The sequence below is a fragment of the Aedes albopictus genome, chromosome 3 (genome assembly GCF_035046485.1).
Source record: "Aedes albopictus strain Foshan chromosome 3, AalbF5, whole genome shotgun sequence".
Lineage (NCBI taxonomy): Eukaryota > Metazoa > Arthropoda > Insecta > Diptera > Culicidae > Aedes > Aedes albopictus.
Window position 1 is genome coordinate 126,116,173 of NC_085138.1, and position 23,838 is coordinate 126,140,010.

At 41.3% G+C, this 23,838-nt stretch overlaps 1 protein-coding gene across 1 annotated transcript; it reads right to left on the minus strand.

Annotated features, from left to right (window-relative positions):
- Positions 1–646: 646 nt before the first annotated feature.
- On the minus strand, positions 647–4,985 carry LOC134291686 (uncharacterized). The gene has a single exon (XM_062859762.1). It carries the CDS (start codon positions 4,647–4,649, stop codon positions 3,906–3,908), a length of 744 nt encoding a protein of 247 aa, XP_062715746.1. The 5' UTR covers positions 4,650–4,985; the 3' UTR covers positions 647–3,905.
- Positions 4,986–23,838: the final 18,853 nt, after the last annotated feature.

The window sequence follows — 23,838 nt, forward strand, 5'->3', positions numbered from 1 at the left end:
AAACGGAAAAGAGAATTTAAGGGGTTAAAAAAATCCCTAAAACAAGTATGGGTGAAGTGAATGTATTTTTTTTTATTTTTATTATCAAGGCTTTCAGCCCGAGGCTGGTTCGTCCCCAGAGGGTTATGATGAGTCAAAACAGATACAGAGTGTGGAGACTACTTATTTTTACTGAGTAACCGTTCAATCTTTTTTGCTTGTATGTATGTATGTCCATGTCGCCCGCAAAGCACACAAATTGTCCGGATTTTGTGAAAATCGTTCCCCGGTTGTTGAGCCCGGCTCGTTGCATCACACCTTCCAGAGCGATGTTGAAGAGTAGACATGAGAGTCCATCACCTTGTCGCAGTCCCCGGCGAGATTCGAATAAACTGGATAGTTCACCCGAAACCCTTACGCAGTTTTGAACACCGTCCATCGTTGCTTTAATCAGTCTAGTCAGCTTCCCAGGAAAGCCGTCTTTGTCTATGATTCTCCATAGCTCTGCGCGGTCGATACTGTCGTATGCCGCTTTGAAGTCGATGAACAGGTGATGCGTTGGGATCTGGTATTCACGGCATTTTTGGAGGATTTGCCGTACGGTAAAGATCTGATCCGTTGTCGACCGGCTGTCGATGAAGCCGGCTTGATAACTTCCCACAAACTCATCACGGCGTGTGTATGGGAAAAGTTTATAACAAAAAAATGGGCATCGTCAAATTTTTCACTATTCAAAAATAGAGGCTTTCAGCTTTCATTTGCAGGGTCCCTCAAAAAAATCCACCGAGGGATCCCGAACAACTTTTTCAGAAGACTGTTTTTCCCCATACAAAATGCACGGTTCCAAATTAATCCCTACTTCTACTTAACAAACATACCCAATTTTTGTATGAAAAAGTTCCCCCGATGGAATATTTCGATGTTGGGCTTGAATGAAAGCTGGTAGCGTCAACTTTCACGTAGCGTAAAAATTAGCGATGCCCATTTTTTTGTAATAAATTTGTTCTACCAGACACACCGTGTCATTCGTTTTAGGTGACAAACGACGGAAGATGATCTGGGATAGCACTTTGTAGGCAGCATTCAAAATAGTGATCGCCCTGAAGTTCTCACATTCCAAATGGTCGCCTTTCTTGTGAATGGGGCAGATTACCCCTTCCTTCCACTCCTCCGGTATCTGTTCAGTTTCACAGATCCTGACTATCAGCCGATGCAGACAGGTGGCCAACTTTTCTGGGTCCATCTTGATGAGTTCAGCTACGATACCATCCTTACCAGCTGCTTTGTTGGTTTTGAGCTGGTGAATGGCATTCTTAACTTCCCTCAGCGTGGGAGTTGGTTCATTTCCGTCCTACGCTACACTGGCGTCGTCGTTTCCTCCGTTGCCGTGGTCTCCCGTGCCTACGTCCTTCACGCTATTCAGATGCTGATTAAAGTGCTGCTTCCACCTTTCGATCACCTCACGTCCGTCCATCAAGAGACCTCCTTCTTTATCCCTGCATATTTCGGTTCGCAGTACAAACACCGACGAACCGACGTGACAGCTAGAACAAATATATTCAAATTTGTTGTCCCCGACGCCATGATGAAAAATAGCCGAACACTACCGCCTCCTCTATAACGGTTCGCGTTGTTTTGATAGCTTGACTCCAAACCCCCGTGTATTCATATAGAAGAAGGTTCGCGCCTGCGCTAATTTGACAGAAGCGTTCGCTCGCTTCGCTGGTCGACCGTTAAATTTGGGGGGGGACAGTTTTGAATCACCACTGTCACGTCGGTTCGTCGGTGATACAAAGTCGGTGCAGGATGCGTTGAGCTTCTGATAGAACTTCCATGTTTCTTTATTTATTTATTTATTCTTTATTTATTTAACAGCAACACCAACAGGCTTCCCAATGATGTGTTCTTAAAACTAAAGTACAAACATTTAGAACAAACTCTTCAATTATCAAAACCAAGTAAAAAATACGAGGCAATTATGTAATACAGTGATACAATTACTTACTTCAAATTTATCGTTCAAGGGCAGACTACATTTCAGATTTATACATAAACATTTCCACAGATGGCACAAAACAGAAATTGCAGTGAATATTATAACTAAACAAAAACATTTTAACGTGAAATCACATAATGCAAAACATCGAAACATATTCAGGGTGTCTACTCAATTACGAAAATGAAATTCCCTGATATTTCCAGGATTTTTCCAGGTTTTTGAAAATAATTCCAGGTTCAAGAAACTTTAACAAATCGACTAAACTAAACATGATTTCAGATTTCTAGAAATTCGTGGAAACGCAACTTTTTGAGAAATTTCTAGTTCCAACTATAATGACATTTAAACACAACATTACACCAGCAATTAGGACGGAAACGCGAGATGACTTTCTGATGGAATTCTTAAAACAATCCTGGCGATACTTTAGGAGAATTTTCTGCATAATTTGATGAAAATTTTGTTTATGAATATCTGAAGGAATTTAGCAAGGAAACAACAAGAAATTATAGTATATTTTTATAAAAGTTAAGTTAGGCTGTTCCAGCAGAAAATCTTCCGAGTAGTTCCTAAGCAAACTTTCTTAAATATTGTCAGAAATCTAAAAAAAATGCTGCTAACGCTTTTAAACAAATCCTCCAAGAAACCCTTCACGCATAGCTTCTGTTATTGCACACGAAGATCTTGGTTGGTTTCGCAAAAGAATCGTTTAACTTTGTATTTTTCAGGAATTTCGCAAGATTTTTCTCTCCAGCGATTTCTTCATTTATAGAAATTGCTATTAAAAATGTTAGATATGTTTATAGGACTTCAGCCAGAAAATCCTTTCAGAGTTTCAAAAGAATTTACAAATAATACTGCCAGTTACACTTGAAAATTTTAAAAATGTTCACATAAATTCAAATAAAGCAATTCTGAATCCCTTCAGAATATTTTAATTGTTTTCTCCATAGCAAATTTGAACGATTGTTTTACGTCAAAACAGGGTTTTTACCAGAAGTATATGACCAAACATTGTTATAGATGGACTATTTTCAAAACTAATAGAAAAACTGAATGTTGTAAATCAATAGTTTTGGTTGTCAATAGTTTCACTCTTGAAATAATTGATTGACAATTAGATAATAAGTTGACAACCATAAAACCATTGCATTATGTCCATCGAAAATAATTTCTCTCGAGTTCGTTAAAATATGTGGAGCTCAGAAGCAACTATGGGAAAGAGAGTTAAACATTCTTTCAAAAATTGTTAAGAATCATTTATGTGTTGTTCAAAAACCTTTCAGAAATGGTCAATTTTTTTTTAATTCTCCCAGAAATCATCTAGTTAACTTCGCTAGAAATACTGACATCGAATCCGCCAGGAGTTCCTATTGATCAATAATATTCTGCGGGAGTATCAGGAACTACGCTTAAAATATATCTTATATATATATATATAAGTTCCTTCAGGTATTTTTCAACATTTACAGGCGATTGCGAATTTGTTAGGTAAACCTCAATAAATTCTGCAAGACAAAAAGCTCATTCACATGGGAATGAAGCAAAATAGTTTAAGTCACTAAGCCAATATTCAACGCTGCAATAGTTTGAAAGATTTGAGAATACAAAATCCTAACAATAAAAGCATGGCGACTCAGTTTTCCGAAATAGGTAAAACATTAAATAGGAGATTGCTGTGAAAAAAGTACAAGTTAATTTCAACGTCAAGGGTAATTTAACAAACGAGCAGTTAGTAGCGGCGCAGCCGAAATTTTTATTTGCTTTGAGGCATTTCTAACTGAAAATTTGTATTGAAGTGATAAGCACAGAAATTCCCTGATTGTCACCAGAATTCCCTGAGAATTCCAGGATTTTTCCAGGTCGAGTAAAATTCCCTGATAATCCCAGGTTTTCCAGGTTTTTCCAGGTAGTAGACACCCTGATATTACAAAATATCGGGTCTCCACGGGCATCTTATTTTTTTAAACTCTCGAAATTTGATGTTTTTAGGCCAAATAGATGGCATCATTGCGGTAGATTTCCATTTACGATGTAAAACTATTTTAAAGGAGATATAGTCGAGAGTACTACAGTCAACCCATCGCGGAACTAATTTTCTAACGTTAATACACTCATCATCACGGGTGCCTAAACAGCGAGAAACCATGTGTTGCACATCTTCCTCCGAAACGCTTCCATGGATATTAGATAGCAGCAAATCGAAGTTTTCGTTTTCGCTTCCCGAATCAGGTATCCGATTCGTACTATTGAACGCGCTTGTAATTACACTCGATCCACTTTCCTCTTGTCGTGAAGAATTCGGTGTTGAGTGTCGTATCCAGGTATCCGAGCGATGATTAGAATGCGACACAATCCCCGATAATATGGATTCAACTTTGGTTTTCAGCTCATCTACATCACGTTGCAGTTGTACGCATTGCGGCTCCGGAATGGTTTCGGCGATCGGATGATTTGTTTTCTCAGTTCGTTCTTTTCTCCATTGTACAAACTCATCCAAACAGTCGTCGCACAGCCAACAACTATTCTTGTTTGGAGGCGACACGGCGGCAAGCTCGGCTTTATTTAATCCAACACAATTTGCATGATGTACTGCGGCGCACAATCCATTGCAGTAAATGTACGGTTGATCCTTTGTTATCACTGGTAGCAGGCACTTTTTGCATTCCATGGCGAGTAGAGTCGATCAATTAAAATGCACTTTTTCACCACAACGGTAGTCGATATGAAAAATTATTATCATAGGACGGTGCAGATTACGAACGACCGTAGTTTGAAATTAACTTAGACGATTAACGAGATCAATTATCACGCAAAATAAACGCAAACGATGAGCGACAGAAGATTACGTCCGATGGGATCGGCAGTTCAATTTGTTTTGTTTCTTGTGAAAATCGTTCCATTATTTCTTCACACTCCGCTTCTTTCAGGCCGCGCTTTTTTCCCGAAAGAGGCGGATCTGCTGTTTCCGCTTCTGTTTGTAACGTTCCATGTTCTGTCGGGCCTCAGTCATCCCGAATAAAAAATACAGTAGAAAAACCGAACGTTGTATTGTAACAGTACTATTTAAAACCATATTTTTACAATAGAAACCACTGTAAAAATAAAAATACAAAAACAATAAAATGTAATGTAGAACACCATACAGTAAATTGTAAATAAGATTTTTACAATATACTATACGGGTTGTTAAGTATCGTAACAATATAAAAAAATATTTTTCTCCATATATATTTTTTTGCAAAACCATACATTATATTGTAAATGAATTGTTATAAATACTGATACGTGGGTTTTAATAAACCGTACATTGTATGGTACACATATGGTTTCAAACAACAAAATGTACCGTAAATATATTATTTTTAATTGTAGTTTCACCACTGGTTATACATTTAATTAAATGGTTTTGGAATGGTTCTCTTTTGTTATGTTGTATTGGTTTACATTACATTACCATGTAAAATATAACATAACATTATTTATAACATCTTGTCATTTTCCTCCTGTTAATGGCATCTTAGGCTTACTAGCATTATGAGAATGCGCTTTGGGAATTCTCCAGAGCGTTTTGGATAACCCTTCATATATTGGATCGCGCACGTCTAAGTCTGAGTCGAGGTCTGAGTAGTCTCTGATTGCATTAACAGTTGAAGCTTAGGCTCCCATGCCCCACCAGCCAGATAACCGGGTTTCGCAAACTAAGCATTATTTGTGGCAACACTTTGAGCGGCATGATGGAACTATGCCGAGCGCGCTAAGCATTATTAGACCACTAATGTAGTTGCATGAAGTGGGTGACGAGGTACATAAGTATCATTACAGCGTGCTTAACCGTTATTGCAATATTGAGGCTCCAGTTTGACTAAAGTTTGAAATACATAACAACTCATTAGATAACTGTCAAGTTCGATTCAAATATAAGTTAGGTTGAAAAGCGAACCCGCAGACGAACCTATATTAAAAGTCATTTCAGTGTTCAGTCCAGTCCATATGTTAAAGATGGCTTTACGTCAAAGATAAAGTTTGTCAATCGCATTTGATTCGATTGTGGTCGAAGGCAAGTTCACATGAGAGAAGAGGAGAAAACTCCTCTAAATGCAAATACAGCAAGAATAGTGTTGAATTCATCCACTGATTTACGGTAATCTGACCTGCATCTTTCCGGGTTGGCCTACATTCGTATTTCTCTCGTCGCACCCTACACACCTAGCCTGCCATATCTCTTGGACCCCTGCTTGGACCTGCAGTTCTTAGGACATCTGGTTTACCACTGATTTAAACATGTTATTGACTTTAACTTGATGTTTCAACTTATTCACTCTTTGCTTTCCTTTGCATCAAAAAAGTCACAAACATCAACAAAACAAAGCACGGAAAAAAAATCTTAATCTGAATAAATCTGGTGTTTGATTTGAATAGGTCGAATCTGCATATAGGAATCACAGCAAACATACGACCTATTCAAATCGAACACCAGAAATAATTAAAAATTCACGGAAAAATAATGTTTCGGAAAAGTGAATGGTTTAAACGTAAGAAAAAACAGTTAAATATATTGTTACATAAAAACCCAATGTAAATGTATAGTATAGCGAACCATATCATTACAATACACTTTATTGTAGCTGTTACACTGTATGGTGCAGGAATGGTTTTTACTATACATTCTATGGTTAGTTTTTATCCGGGATGTGAAGTCTATGAAGCTATCAGAATAAATATTAACCCGCGGAACCTGAAGCCCCAGGAATGTTTATGTCCTTGCTATTAATTCTTGGAAATAACACACAAAATTCTGTCTATGTTGACAACTGTGCCTATGCAAGCCTCGTTGGATAAATGTACGACTCGTGCTGAAAAAATCAACTTTTTGCAACTCGTCACATAAATAACTATTGTCTCAAGAGCAAACTTATGTGTCTCCGAAGGAATGAGTGTAATCAGTTTCGTACCTTTTAATTCCGCCCTATGTTGCTTATCCTTTGACAGATACGCGTATTTCGACTACCACTTGTAATCTTCCTCAGTGCCAGTTATCCTCTGACACTGAGGAAGATTACAAGTGATAGTCGAAATACGCGTATCTGTCAAAGGATAAGCACCATAGGGCGGACTTAAAAGGTACGAAACTGATTACACTCATTCGAAGAGGGTATTCTGCTTAGAGGGTTCGAAAAGTCGGTACAAGATGTCTCCGAAGGATTTTGAGCTGCTGAATCCGAATCTGGGCTCAGATTTGCTCCAACACGTCACAACTTTGAGCTATACCTCAATTTATAGGGTAAAATATGCGATTTTGGGCTTTTTTAACTGCAAGCCATTAAGCATGGAAATATTTTTTTAGGCTATCAAAAGGTTAATTGGTCGATGAACATCTAAATTAACGACTCATGCAAAATATTTCGTTTTACCTAATCAAATCATCATATATATAAAATCCCAGAGTTGTCTGTCCTTCCGTCACGATTTGAAATGTTTCATCGAAATGTTTCACAGAATGAAAGCTACAATATTCATCGCTCTGTAGCATTGTACCTGTGTTGCATTATTGCGTCATTGCATTGGTGCATAATTGCATTGGTACATCGTTGCATAGATGCATCGTTTCATTTGTGCATCGTTACATAGGTGCATCGTTGCATTGCATGCCTTAGAAGTTTCTAGAATTGTCTTTCTATTATATGGATCAGAACCCTACAACAGTTATTTACAGTCAAAAAGGTGGATGCTTGGAATTATACCTTCTGGCGCTTCTCAATGCTGTGAAATATTTCACATATGCATCATACATATAAAATCCCAGCGTTATATGTCTGTCTGTCCGTAACGCTTTGAAATGTTTCACCATAGTTGAAGCACTTCCGAAATAATAAGAAGAAAAACTTTTTGGAACATCAATATTCTGAAAATTCCAAGAACTTTCTGGAAGTTACTGAAAGCTCCAGAAGAAAAGAAGAAGGTTCTGGAATGTTCCAGAGTATTAAATTGCTTATATATTCCAGACCTTCTAGAAGTTTCTGGACGCTCCAGAAAGAAGATGCAATATTATGAAACATCTTCTTATTTTTGGCATAACGTCTCAATTGGAACGAAGCATGCTTCTCAGAATTTTGTGGGAATTGCTGAAAGTTTCAGAAAAAAAAGAAGAACGTTCTGGAATGTTCTGAAATATTAAACTACTTTAATTTTCGAGGACTTTCCGGAAGTCTCTGGAAGTTCTCGCACCCTCAGCATAATTTGGCTAAATACCCGCGAGTTTACTGTTCGGCTGTATGCGCTCCGAACATTCATTGACGGTGGCTGAAATGAAATGAAAGATTTGCTGTTCCTGAGAAGATTCTAGAAGTTTCTTAGCATTTCAGGGATTAGAACCCTGTAACAGTTAAAGGTGTGTACTTGGAAGTATACTTTCTGGCGTTTTTCATTTCTGAATACATGGTAGTATACCTTCTGGCGCTTCTGATGAGTCCATTGCTGAGTGAAATGTTTCGCATATTTACAATGGCTTCTGAGGAAACTTCTGGAAATTATTATTCCAGAATGCTCAAGAATCTTCTTAAGGGATGAACATTTTCTAAATCTAAATTAAGGAGAACAAAAACGGCATATAAATCCAGGTGTTGTCTATCTGCCCTCCCGTCACGCTTAGCAAAGTTTGACTGAAATATTTCACGTATAATTCGGTGGGGCCAACATCATATGATCTCACTGTTCGGGATTGAAGTCGAATCGAAGTTGAAGAATTGAATTCAAAGAAACTCCTTTTCTACAAGAACGTCAGGTTTCTGTTTCAAATAAGAAGACATTTTTCTAATTTTCCTGGACAAAGAAGAAGAAGCAGAAGAGAAGAACAATATTCTAGAACATTGTGTATGCCCCGGAGGGATGAAAATACTATTTATACAAATGTTCAAGAGTTTTCCAAACATAATGGAATACAAAAAAAACTTCACCAAGAAGAAAAATAAGTTTCTGTAACATTCTAGATCATTCTTTAACCCCTTCGGGAAGACTTTTTTCACCAACCTTGCCGCTGTAGAACGCGTCAGCGAGGTGCAAATGACCCAACCGTCTTGAAAGGGTTAAAGGATTCGAAATGCATTTTTATAATGGAGATGAAATCGAAGATTCATGGACATTCTCAAACTTCTTTGTAGGAATCAAACCAATAACATATATGTTCGAGTATTTTTCACAAATAATAGCATATTTAGTTTTTAGAGCCTTACATGGCAAAGAGATTAAGTAGTAGGAAATTCTAGAACACTTCAGAGGAATAAATATGGTTTCTGAATAAAGTTGTAGATATGCAAAAAATGCATACAAACATTTTTAAGTCATCGTCATAATTCTCGGGGTTGTGAAAAAGTGGCTAGCCACGTCGGGTCAGCTAGTTTAATAGATTTAAGCATTTTATGATAGTCTAAAAACTTGCATGCAACTTTTGGAGGGTGACTTGTATGGGAAACATCGTACCTAACATAAATCGCTTAAAACTATCAAATTCGATTTGGTGAAACGAAATATTTTGCATGAGTCGTTAATTTGGATGGCTTGCAGTTAAAAAAGCCCAGAATCGCATATTTTGCCCTATAAATTGAGGTATAGCTCAAAATTGTGACGTGTTGGAGCAAATCTGAGCCCGGATTCGGATTCAGCGGCCTAAAATCTGTCAGAGACACATAAGTTTGCTCTTGAGACAGACCAAAAGTAATTTTTTTTACGCTGTGTAACCTTCACTTTAATACCGTCAAACCAGGGTTCGTTCTGTCGGGTCCCTTGCTGCAGTATTACCGCCCTCGCTGCGTTCTTCTCCTCTAAAACCGTTCTGCACTCTTCGTCAAACCATTTTTTTTCTTCTTTATTAGGGTGATTTTTAGCGCAGATTGCTAGTTCATCACCATTGTCAGGTAGGAGAAATGTTATCCAACCGAGCCCAACCTAGTGGCTCGCAAATTTCGTTACAATTATGATACAAATACAGAACAACCAAAAATGAACTAAACACTAGGGTAAAAACAGAATTAGATCTGAGTATAAAGTCCAGAATCTTGTAAAAAACGGATAACGCTGGCTAGGATCAATGTATTGTTGCACAGGATGTCACGGATGCTGCCAGTCAGACCATTACTTGCGCGGTGCACTTCATATTGGGGGCAGACACACAGAAAGTGCTCAGCCGTGTTGTGGGTGTTGCAAATGAGACATGTCCGGTGAAAGGGGGACCCCTCCCATGCTATGTGAAAGGCGTGTATGGCCGGTCCGCAAACGGGATACAACCCGCTGTTCTCTCAGCGAGCTCAGGTCCGTCCATGGTCCGGTATCCGGCTTAATCTTGTGTAGGTAGGCTGTGTTGGGACCACTCGGTTTGCCATTGTTCGCGGTAAATCTTGGTAATCCATCTTTTGACGTCATGAAGGGGGACCTTGTCGGTGTACATCCGTGCAGCATGACCCGCCCCAGCGAGACGGTCAGCTGTGGTGTTACCCGGAACGCCGCAATGCCCTGGGATCCAAGCGATAGTTGTGTTTGGTGGGGCAAGCCGGATAATATCCTGAATCCATGGATGCACAGGAGACTCGGCCTGGAGAGCCGATACCACGCTAGCTGAGTCGGTAAGTACGAGGATGGGTTGCGGTGATTGCGATGAGAAGTGCGGCAGCTTCGGCCGAGAAGATGGTGCACAAATGGGACATGCTGAGGCTTGTGTTGATATTGGACCCGGAGACACCGATGCCAACACCTCGGCTCGACAGTGAACCGTCTGTATATCTGTGGAGGTGGTTTGGGTATTTGTTTTGAAGCCAGTCGAGTACTGATGCCCGTAGTACGACTGAATTATCACCGGCTCGAAAACGGTTCTTAATTGTGCTATCAATTCTTGGTGTTCTTGAATGCCAACTGGATGCCAGTGGATCTTGGCCACCGGGGGGAGATCTACGTTGGCTACCGTGCGGAGGATTCTGCACCCCTCTGAGAGGAGGAAGATCCTTTCACTTCCTGAGGCTTTCTCGGCGAAAGCAGCGGCTTTTCTACAGATGGCTGCGGATATAAGGTGGCGAAAAGGTAGTATACCTGCTTCTGAGCACGCAGAGTCCGCCGGAGTTGAGGGTAGCAGACCTGATATGATTCTTACATAGTTGTTGTACACGGGCGTGAGGACTTGGAGGAGTTTTTCGGTGGCTATGCAGGTCAATTCTAATCCATAGGTCAGACGACTGTCGATTATAGAGCGGGCTACTGGAAAACAAACGGCCCGATTGTTGGAGCGGTGGGGGCGTGAGATTGTACGCACCAGGTTGAGCCGAGTACGACAACTGGCCTTAACGGAAGCGAAATGTTGCTTGAATGTAAGCCTTCTATCGATTAAAACCCCAAGGGTTTTGACAGTTTCTTTCAGTGGAATGGGCTGACCTTGAATCGTGATAGGAGGACCTCGGATTCGATGACCAGTGTTGCAGATATGACAACGTACGCTTTTAGGTGCAAATAGGGTGAACCCGACTGAGGATGTCCATTTAACTACGGCGTTGACAGCGGCTTGAGCTTTTATTCTGGTGCGAATGGGGGTTCGTCCAGGAATCACTAGCAGGATATCATCAGCATACACAAAAATGTAGATACCACTGGGAAGATTAGAGAAGACTCCGTTCATCGCTACCAGGAATAGGGTGACGGCGATAACGGTTCCTTGAGGTACACCTGTCTCTTCGGCGAAGGACTTGGATGAGCTGTCGCCAATTACAACTCTGAAGGAGCGATTCGACAGAAAGTTTTTAACAAACCATTCGTTTCGTCGATTCCGTTCCACGTACCCGACAGTGCTCTCGGCTGCATCGTTGACGGCTGTTTCGACTGTTTTCCAGCAGTCCTCTAGAGGGGCCTCGTCGAGCTCGCCCTCGTCTGGCAACGCGGCCTCGAGATTCTGCGCGTATGCTAAGGCGACATTCGGTTGTTTCAGTCGCTCTAGGTTGTACCGTGTCGGTCTCCGGTACCTTACATTGTTGCTGACGGAGAGTTTTGGGCACAGTTTGACCATCCCCAGATAATGGTCACAGGGATAGGGTTCGACTCAAAACTCTTTGCGTGCTGCACACGCTGCTAGGAGACAGCACAACAAACCAGAAGGAGACGAGTACGTGCAATCGGTTGTGTTGCTCGCTTACTTTGCCGCGCGCTGGATCTCTCCTGTCTCTCACGCTTTGTCATATGCACTCTCTCGGTGCTTGTCTCCGTGCTTTGCACTTGGCTTGATACTACACTGAACAAAACCCCCCGCCCAAGATCGACTGAGAGGCGATACGATCACGCCCCTTAACGACATTCGGTCGGAAACCGTATGGTCCACCGACCGAATGATGTCATCTTAAAACCGGATGACAGTGATATGAAAACAGATGGTCGACCATATGGTCGAGCAACTTTGTTTTTTAGCGATTGATAACAATAATGTCACCGCTATCTTTCTCAAAAAATATGTGCTTTAGTGGCCAGGGTACCTTTGCGGGCAACCTTTTCAAAAAATATGACATGTCCAGGATAGGACATGCGAAGCAATATCGTCAACGTTCCGGGTGTGACGATCAAGGAACTTGTTACGCTATCGATGACTAAATTCGGTGCATCTGTGTGGCCTTCGCTCTGCAACTAATATTCATTCACATAGCGTGCGTCGACTCATACGCGAATAAGATGATCGTCATCCGCTTTTTAGGATGATTGCCGTATGACTGATTCGTCATTCGAAAACACGATTTTGGTAATTTGGACTGGATGGTCGGACAAATCAGTCGATTTCGGGATGGGGTTTTCGTTCAGTGTACGCATGATTGGGCAAATTTCGAATCAAACGACCCATCACTTGTCAACCCTTGACAAGCTTAACAATTTTTTCAGACTCTAGTTTAATTTAAAAAACACTTCACTAATACTTTACTTTTGCAAAAGAAAATAAAAAATGAATAACTCTTTTAAAGGAAAACTAGAAAGGACGAGCAAATTCCTTTTAATTCTACTACTGTGCTTATCTTCGGACAGATAGGCCTATTTCGTCTGTGACTTACAGACTTCTTCAGTGTCAAGTGCTCGACTGAAGAAAACCTCGCATTCGTTGTGGTATTTATACTAGAAGTGTATGTGTAGGTACGTGTGTGGGTAAAAGTGTAGGTATAAAAATGTAGGTACAAAATTGTAGGTACAGTTTTGTAAAAAAGGGGTGTATCTACCTGTTAGAAAACAGGGTGTCAATAAGATACCTAAAGCTAGGAAAATTCCTACCGATTTGGTAGGTAGTCAATTGGTGTTTGTTGTGTTATTTTTTCCTGCCGATTTGGTAGGTAGTCAATTTGTGTTTTGTGTATTGTGTAATGTTTTGTGTGTGTTAGGTAAAAATTTAAACAGCCACGTGTACCCATTGCCCTGATCCTTGTTAAGTAGTTTTTTATTGTTTTGTTTGTAAATTTCTAAACTTTCTGCAACAAAAGATGCAAAATCCAAAGTTTACATGTTCTTCTACACAACCACAAAACACAACACAAGAACTAACTGGGTTAGTGGTCAATCGCTCTTCCGAACAGTTTACGGAAGAACAGTTGACCCTTCTCAACAAAGGTCTTAACTACGCAGTACACTCTAAACCAGATTCAACACAAACCATAATCGACATTGAAACAGCTATCAACACGAACAATTTACAGACACCACAGATTCAAGAAATCAGAACACAAACAGCTAACACTATTCAAAACACACAACAAAACAAATTGAACAAAGAACACCTGAAAGAACAACGAATAATCAAAGAACTTAACCAGAAACCAGTTTTCTATCTGAAAGCTGACAAAGGAAACAAAACAGTAATCATGAACAAAGAGGACTATGATGAAATAATGAATAACAAGATTCAAAATGGACCTTACCAGGGCTTGGCTGAATGAATAAGTGAACATGAACATACAATTATCGTTCCCAAAAACGTTCGTGAGTATACATGCCTCACGAGGAATAAATTTTACGGCACCCCGTGAATATTGATTCCTAACTGAACAGAGCAGCAGTGAACGAACCAAACGACGAACGAAAAATACAACACAAAGGAGTTGAAGATTGCTTGTCCCATGCCACAATGCTGCTGAGCTGCACCTATTTATTGGAAACGACGGCGTCGAATATTCTGGTGTGTGTTTGTTTATCGCCGTGAAGCAACACATGCGTTCTCGCTCTTACATGTGGCTTGGATATATCTGTCTCTGTTGCTGATAGTGTGTACGTTTGGTTCGTTCATTTCGCAACAAGCAAAGGAGAGTGGAACTGGCATTCCTCGCTTCAGCCAGCCCCGACGAGTGATAAACATTCATCGCCGCGGTTGGTCGTGAATATACTTCAGCATGAGGCATTCGCACCCACCGGTGGACTTGAGTGTTGTTTAGTTGCTTCTGCCGTTCTTCGTGAGGCAAGCGATGTGCGATGGTGTGCAGTCCAGGAGAGCGAACGAAAAATGTGATTCAAAGCAGCGTGAAAACTAGCAATTCGTTCATTTTTGAATGAATCTTCCAAGCTCTGGACCTTACCGAAAACAACGTACTGATCCTCTTCCAGGATTAGTAAGACGTGTTGACAAAACTCTCAAAGAGTCTACACCAGTTTTAGGAAGCGTCATTAAAAGCCTGAAAGAATCTAACCCTTCATTGCCAAGAATAAAAGGACTTCCCAAAGTTCATAAACCTGGAAATGAAATGCGTGAGATTGTTTCAGCCATTGGTTCACCTACACACAAAATTGCCAAATATTTAGTACAAGAATTCCAAAACATGCCTAAAAAATTTCACAGTAGATCTGTCAAGAATTCCGAACAATTCACAGAACTAGTACAGAATTTATCCGTTAACGACGATGAAATTTTAGTTTCATTCGACGTTAAATCACTTTTTCCAAGCATTCCAGTTAAAGAGGCCATTAACCTACTAGAAGATTGGCTTCTGAACCAATATGAAGATTCAGATTCAGATTGGATTAAGAAAGTTCGTACATACATCAAATTAACCAAACTTTGTATGGAAGAAAATTATTTTTCGTTCAGAAATGAAACCTACAAACAACTTAATGGTGCCCCCATGGGCAATCCACTTTCTCCATTTTTAAGTGAAATTTTTATGGCAAATTTGGAAAAACGCTTAGAAAACAACAAACAGCTTCCTGAAGTCTGGTGGAGATACGTTGACGACGTGTTTAGCATTGTTAAGAAACATCTTTTACCTGAAATCTTGAACAACATCAATAATGCACACAAAAACATCGAATTCACTTGTGAAATTGAACAGAACAACCAACTACCATTTTTGGACATACTCATCGTAAAACAAGAATCAACACTTTCCTTCGAAATTTACAGAAAACCGACACACACTCAACGCACTATTCCAAATTCATCAAATCACTCACATCAACACAAAATTGCATCCTTCAATCACATGATACACCGAATGCAGACACTTCCACTTAGTGAAACAGGAAAAACGAAAGAACTTAATTACATTTTCGAAACAGCACAGTTGAACGGTTACACAAAACAAACAATACAACAGATCATCAACAAAAAGACACAACAACAATACAGACGTTCTTTGACTACACTGACACGGACAGAACCTACACTTAAACGGATAATTGTGAACTACAACAATGACACCAAAAAACTCCGACCAATTCTCAGAAAGTTTGGTTTTGAATTAGTTTTCACAAGCAAAGCTAACCAACTTCAAACTCTCTTAGGATCTACGAAAGACCCGTTGGACAACTTAACAAAATCTGGTGTTTACAAAATAACATGTAATCACTGTGACAAAATATACATAGGACAAACAAAACGCACACTCAACACACGATTCAAAGAACACATAACGGAAGTATCAAAAGCACACAAAGACACAGACAAAGGACTCATTCACCATTTTAAATCTAAAGTTGCTGAACATATTTTCAATGAAGGACATTTTTTGAATACTTCAAATATTAAACTCTTACGACACATTATAAACCCATGGAAACTTGATGTTGCAGAAAGTTTAGAAATTTACAAACAAAACAATAAAAAACTACTTAACAAGGATCAGGGCAATGGGTACACGTGGCTGTTTAAATTTTTACCTAACACACACAAAACATTACACAATACACAAAACACAAATTGACTACCTACCAAATCGGCAGGAAAAAATAACACAACAAACACCAATTGACTACCTACCAAATCGGTAGGAATTTTCCTAGCTTTAGGTATCTTATTGACACCCTGTTTTCTAACAGGTAGATACACCCCTTTTTTACAAAACTGTACCTACAATTTTGTACCTACATTTTTATACCTACACTTTTACCCACACACGTACCTACACATACACTTCTAGTATAAATACCACAACGAATGCGAGGTTTTCTTCAGTCGAGCACTTGACACTGAAGAAGTCTGTAAGTCACAGACGAAATAGGCCTATCTGTCCGAAGATAAGCACAGTAGTAGAATTAAAAGGAATTTGCTCGTCCTTTCTAGTTTTCCTTTAAAAGAGTTATTCATTTTTTATTTTCTTTTGCAAAAGTAAAGTATTAGTGAAGTGTTTTTTAAATTAAACTAGAGTCTGAAGTAACAAGTTCTACTAAAAGCTCTAAAGTAATAGTAAAGTTAACAATTTTGCCGAAAACACAAACTCTTCAATTAATTTATAAAGTGATTTTTTCTGTTTGGTGACAAGCACAGTCCCACAGCACCGTGCATTACTCCCTGCGCCGTAGAGCTAGTGCTGCGGTTTGTCTCTCGTACAATTATGAAAGCTCTCACTCATACGTCTCTCCCTCTTGTCTCTCGGCAAAACGGGAGACAAGCACTTGAGATTTTGTGAAGCACACGCTTTTTTCGCACCGCACGGTGCATGCCGCCAATCCCTGAGTGGTCGGAGTCGATGTTGGCGCCACGATAGGTCCTGTCGACGATAATGTCGGAGAAGTGCCGTCCGTCAACCAGAACGTGGTCGATTTGAGATTCCGTCTGCTGTGGTGATCTCCAGGCTTGTCCGCACTCAGCGCATGAAAATTCTGCTCTTTTGATTTACACCACCAAAACCATCGTATCAATGCAATCTTCCTACCTTATCTGATAGAAGGATGTTGAAATATCCTAAATGTCATTTGAAACTGTCAAAAAATTGCACCGCAGTGCCACACTGTGCGCGCAAAGAGAATTTCACCCGGGTGAATTCACCCCAGTGATTTTCTCTTTGCACGCTCAGTGCGGCACTGCGGTGCGATTTTTTGACAGTTTGAAAAGACATTTTGGATATTCAAACATCCTTCTATCAAGTAAGATAGAAAGATTAGGGGCCGTTCATAAACCACGTAGACTTTTTGGGGGGAGGGGGGGGGTCTGGCAAAACTCTACGCTTCATACAAATTTGAAATTTTTTGTATGGACAAAAGTCTACGAGGGGGGAGGGGGGGGTCTGAGATGACCAAAATTTGGTCTACGTGGTTTATGAACAGCCCCTTACATAAATACAATGGTTTTGGTGGTGTAAATCAAAAGAGCAGAATTTTCATGCGCTAAGTGCGGACAAGCCTGGTGATCTCCAGGTGTAACGATAAGGGAGGATGTGTTGGAAAAAATGCTACGTATGGCCATATTTTTGGAGGCGGCAAAATCAATGAGTCGTAGGCCGTTTTCGTTCGTCTGCTGGTGGGCGCTGAACTTACCAATCGTCGGTCTGAATTCCTCCTCCTGGCCTACCTTAGCGTTTAAATCTCCTATGATGATATTAACGTCGTAGCTTGGGCAGCGATCGTACTCGCGTTCGAGCTGCGCGTAAAATGCGTCCTTGTCATCAGCAGTGCTTCCGGAGTGTGGGCTGTGCACGTTTTCTATGCTGAAGTTAAAGAATCGGCCCTTGATCTTCAACCTGCACATTCTTTCGTCGATCGCGCCTCTTTCCAATCGCAAGTCCTTTTTGTTCGCTGCGGTCGTTGCCATTGGTCTCGGTTCGTATTATTCTGTCGCTGATTTTCCGTTACAATGGTTTTTTACGGCTGGCTCGTAAGGCCTGACACCAACCCTCTACCATAGTGCACAGTTGAGTTTAGAGTTCTTCCCTGGCACTCGGACGTAGATCAGCCGTCCTTAACATGGAGATCAGACGCTGTTGTGAGCCGCTCCTCCTGGAGAACAGACGCCCAGGTTTACCGAAGCAAACCCTTCCCACCCTTCCCTGTCAGCCTACGACCAAAGTTCCCACCGGGGTTGGTTACCCGATCTTCCCTAAGGTTGCTCATAGTTTCCGGCCGGTACCACGCCGAGCCTTTCCCAGTTTTTTTTTTTTTCGAAATTCTCGACTGGGTTACCACCCTGATCATTTTAAAAAGATTATTTTATGTGAAATATAGGCTACATAGGGGAAATTTCCTTGACTTCCTTGGGCATAGAAGTATCTTCGTGCCTGCCACACGATATCCACTTAACCGCGTACGGTAATGGTGGCGGCGGGCATATCCAACCGGTTCGGATTTTGACGTTTCTTGGGGGAAAGTCAAAACAGTTTCATTCTCCTCCTCACCCCTTCACCCACCGTTTGGTGGCGCCAACCGATTGCGATCCCCAAGAAACGTCAAATTTCGAATCGATTGTTTGTGCCCGTCGCCGCCATTACCGCTCGCGGATAAGTGGATACGCATGCAAAATGGTCATTGGCAGAGGAAGCTCTCAGTTAATAACTGTGGAAGTGCTCATAGAACACTAAGCTGAGAAGCAGGCTTCCCTATTACATACATAGGCCATGTGAATTATTGGCCATAAAACGTTGTGTGCAAAGTGAAGAAACTAGTTGCGCAATAATGGTGAAGACATTTTAATCAGAATAACACGCTTTTTAGATTAGAGCAAATTTCAGGTACGTTCCAGTATTGCTATATCCTTGAAAATATTACCCTGCAGGAAGTTTTAATTTCTGCATAGATTGAATAGAAAAGTCTATGCTCCCAACTGGTGGATGTTTTAGCGTTTCTTATATTTTTCAAAAATATTCTTCTATAAGAGACATCGTGAACCAGAATGGCGCTAGTTCAGTTCAAGACATCTCCGGCGAAATATTTGACCTTATTCAAACCAGTTAACTAAACTTTTGCAATAATTACTGCACCTTTTTCCTACATTTTGGAGTGTCAAACTCCAAATCAGTAACAAATTTTGAAAACGACGTATAATCAATGGTGTAGCATTGATTATACGTCGTTTTCTTCTTCTTCTTCTTCTCTCTATTTTGAACTGCCTGTTCATGGCAATTCTGATGTCAGGGCCAGTCGCACCGACTATATGCCCTCTTTTCGTTTAGTCCGGGAGCCGGAAAACAGTTTACAGATTCAACTTGTTATCACGAACAAACTTGACTATATCGTTGTAGATGTTTAGGTCCTTTGTCTTGAAGACCTCAGATAGTGTTCTGAATTTATTGTCAAAGCTGTAGTCCATTCTGCGTATCCCATATTTCGGGCAATACAGGATACTGTGTTCTGCTGTCTCTGGTTCTTGGCACCAGTCGCAATCCGGGTCCGAGAGAATCTTCATCTTCGCCAGCCAAAATCTCGAGTAATCATGGCCGGACATCAATCGGTTGATGAGTCTGACCTCGCGACCATTTAACTGTGTTTTGCTGTACCAAGGAGTTGGTACGAAACACCGTTGTGTTTCGTAGAATCCTCTTCCCTTCTCTATCGAATACTCGTGATACCATTCTGCTGTCTGTACATCTAATTGCCTCTTGAAGTAAAGCTGGGCGTCCTTCTGAAGCAATTTGTTTTCGATTGTGTTATTCGATGTTAGGCCTGCTTTCGCTAATTGATCAGCAATCTCATTCCCTGCGATCCCAACGTGACTTGGGATCCATTGCACGGCGATCTTCCACTTTGAGCAAATTGTGAGAATGTCTATCACGATTTCCTCTCCTCGTTTGTCTTCCAGTGCGTTTTCTAATATAGTGCATGCCGATTTGGAGTCGGTGTATATAACGAATTCTTCAAGCTGCATCGCCTCGATGAGTCTGCTTGCCTTCTCTATCGCTATCAGCTCCGCTGACGTAATGCTTGTTTCATTTGATAACCTGTAGTGGTAACGTTGCCTGATTCCATCGATGAATATTCCTACGCCACATGCTGTTCCTTCCTTGGACGCATCTGTGAAGATGCGACCTCTTCCTCTATGTCGTCCATTCATAACAAAAAGTGCCAACTGTTTCAGTTTCACGGGATTCGTGTTACTTTTAGAGTCAGTCAAGCCTTCTATGTGGGATGCAACTTCTACCTTGATCCTGTTTTGCAAGGATTTCTCTTTACAAATGCTGTTGAACGTGTCTCTGTTCTTCACGAAGAGCTGCTCTGTGTACGAGTACCGATCCAGTTCGTCTTGGTTTTCAGTCACGGCGATCTCTTTCAATTGTTTTGCAACTACGTTATCTCTGGCTATACATCGAACTATTTCCCTTTCTGTCACATAACGTTGTCTTAGTTCAATTGGTTCCTGCCCGCTAAGGGCCGTCAGGATGTTCAAAGGAGTTGTTCGCGTTGATCCGGTTATCTTTCGTAGACATTGGTTGTTCACCACCGAGAGCATTTTGCGGTTTGTAGCTTTTGCGTTTCCATGGATGGAACATCCATACTCCAACACACTCCGGAATAGGGCCTTGTAGATTCGTATTAGCGTTTCTGGGTGTGCGCCGGCTTTGATTCCGCCTAGAACTTTGATCATGTTCAGCCTGTCCTGTACTTTGCCACGTATTTCTTTTATGTGCACTCCAAAACTGAGGTATCTGTCCATCACTATTCCCAGATATTTGTGGTTACGCACAGATTCAACAGGTATTCCATTTATTTTCAGTTCCAGGTGTTTATCGTTATTTTGAAACAGGAGAGTTTTCGTCTTGTCAGCATTGATTTCGAAGTTGAGTGTTTTCGCCATTTCCGTGAATTCGTTGACGTATTCCTGGGCCACTTCGTTTAGCCTGCCCAGATTCTTGGCCTTGACCAGTATACCAAAGTCGTCCGCATATTGAACCAGTATAACACCTTCTTTCTGGATCTTGTGCAGATCCAGGGTATATACGTTGAACAATGTTGGAGACAGTACGTCTCCCTGCGGTAATCCATCGTTGACTGTCCGTGTAATAATTTTGCTCTTCATATGAAGGCATATTTGCCGGTTGCGTAGGAAGGACGATATCCAGGACAGAACATCCTGTGGAACTCGTATATTGGACAGAATGTCCTCAAGAGTGTCAATCTGGACTGCGTTGAATGCATTCGTGAGGTCAATGCACACTAAAGCTGCAACAAAGCCTTCTCTCTTACTCTGTTTGATCCAATTTACGACATACGAGATGCATGTCTGTGTGGATAGGTGCTTTCGGAAACCGAATGACGTTTCAGGTAGCACATTTTGTGTTTCAAGGTGTCTGCTCAATCTTTCCTTGACCGCAGTATTTGCTATTTTTGTTAGCGTTGGTACCAACGAGATTGGCCTTTTGCTCGTAGGTAGGTTCTGGTCTCTGCCTGGTTTGGGTATAGCTACTACCTTTATCTTCTTCAGTGATTCGTCTAAGCAGCTTCGTCTCCACATCCCATTTAAGAGCTCGATCGATTTTTCCACCACTTCCGGGTTAAGAAGGCGAAGTGTCTCATACGATAGTCCGTCTTCACCTGGTGCCGATGTTTTCTTCTTAGAGTTGAGAATATCTGTCCACTTTCCCACTGATAGCAGGTCGTCATTCCCATATGGTATTGTTGGCCCGGTTGGTCTCGGATCGTGCTTCCCGAAGTGTACATCCAGAAATGTTTGCGCCTTCGCCTCATCCTCATATAGTATGTTGTTTTCCTTTCTGTAGATGCGTTTTCCTGTTAACTTTCCGACCTTGTACCACAACTCCTTAGAGTCTGTGAAAGGTCCGACTTCATCCGGCAGCGCTTCTAACTTTCTTCTGATTTCTTCTCGCTTTTTTCTTTGGAAGATAGCCGCTTTGCGTTTGAACTCCAACAGATTTTCTTGACTTGAAGCCCGGTTGAACTCCCTTCTCGCTGCTGTCTTTTCCTGCCAAGCCTGATCCACCTCTGTGGACCACCAGTACTTAGGTTCTTTGTTGTCTCTCCTTCGATGCTTCTTCTGAATTCGCCTAACACAGCTTCCAAGGTCGTTGATGTTGGCAATTTGGATGGCTTCCACCTTGCCGACTTCTTCTGATATTTTCTTTTTATCGAAAAAGAATTTGCGGTGCGAAATGCTTACCCGGTTTAGCTCAATATTAATTCCTAAATGATCTCCTCCAACTCCGTAGTCGAGAACGTTCCAGTCCACATTTCCGAATAATTCCGTGGAGCACAGCGTGATATCTATTGCCGTTGATCGCCGGTTGAGCTGTAGTGGTACAAATGTACGGGAACCATCGTTTAGGATCAGGAAACCGCTACTGTTGATTTCGTCCATAAGCGTCTGTCCTCGTGTGTCGCAGATGCTGTCTCCCCACGTTACATGGTGTGAGTTAAAATCTCCACCAATAACCACCTTCTTATATCTTGTCAGGGCCGCGAATAATTGCTGGATGTCATTGTTATACTCCACCGCAGAAATCGATGGGCTAACGTAGACTGCACATAACACAAGATCATATTGGATCACTTTTATCATCACTATTTGTGTATAGTGTGATACTGTTGGAGCGGTTATTCGTTGGTAGTTCCAGTCCACGTTCAGGTAGATTCCAACTCCCCCGTAATTGTCGTCCCTTGAATGAGGAACGAAGTGGAAATCTGTTATTCTGTACCTGTTGCTATCCTCCATATCTGCATTCGTCCACGTTTCAGACAGAAAAGCTGCTGTATAGTTGTTAGCTGTGAGTATCCGGTGCACTTCTGCTTTGTTTTTCGCTAGACTTTGAACGTTCGCTTGAAAAATTTTGAAACACGACATCGCCATTTTTAGATTTTTATTTGGTATTGCCACCATATCGGTTCAATACTACAGTATTCGCTAGATTGAAGTGTTTTTTAGTGCATTCTTTAAACATGCTCTTAACATCTTCTTGTGAGCCCAGCATTCCGATAAAATCGGAGTAGAAACTCATCATAGTTTCTTGCAGGGTTTTTTGTGTCGTTGCCTGAGCTTCCTTCCGGGCTTCTTTCAACATTTCATCCCAACGTTCTTTTTCTGACACGCTGTGCGGATTATTCAGTGCCGTCCCGCTCGTAGTTGGGTTTGGTCCATCCCTAACTAAGGCGTTACGCTGGTCGGTGGTTGCTGCTGCCGCTGTGTTTTCCTTTTTGTCTACTCGTGGTCGTTTGTTCGCTATTTTTGGTTGCTCCTTATGTAGCTTCACCGCCGCTTGGATTGCTTTTCGCTCTTGGTTGGTTTTGATCCATTGTTCTTTCAATGGATCTTTCCAGGTGTACCTTCCATTCGTCATCGATGCAAAACTCTCGGTTAGATCCGGAAAATCCGCGGCATCTGTGCTCAGTGGCTCATACATATTCCTGGTAAGAACCGGAACTTGTTGGCTTGCTTCTGTGTATGTAAGGCTTCGTTTGGCCATCAATGACTTGATGTCCAATTGCCTTTTTCTTTCGGGGCACTTCTCGTCCTTAGAGTTGTGGTCGCTACTTCTGCAGTGAGCACATACCACTGCTTTTTGACATACTGTCTCGTCCTCATGTCGTTGTGTACATCTGTCACAACGCTTTGCTCCCCTGCAATTATTTTGTTGGTGCCCGAAGCGCAGGCAGTTCAGGCATAGAACTACCCGTGGGATGAACGGGACGACTTTGCTGACACAACAGAAGAA

What these genes read in the sequence shown, in the direction of transcription:
- LOC134291686 (XM_062859762.1), bottom strand. Translation starts at nt 4,649, where the DNA reads ATGGAATGCAAAAAGTGCCTGCTACCAGTGATAACAAAGGATCAACCG.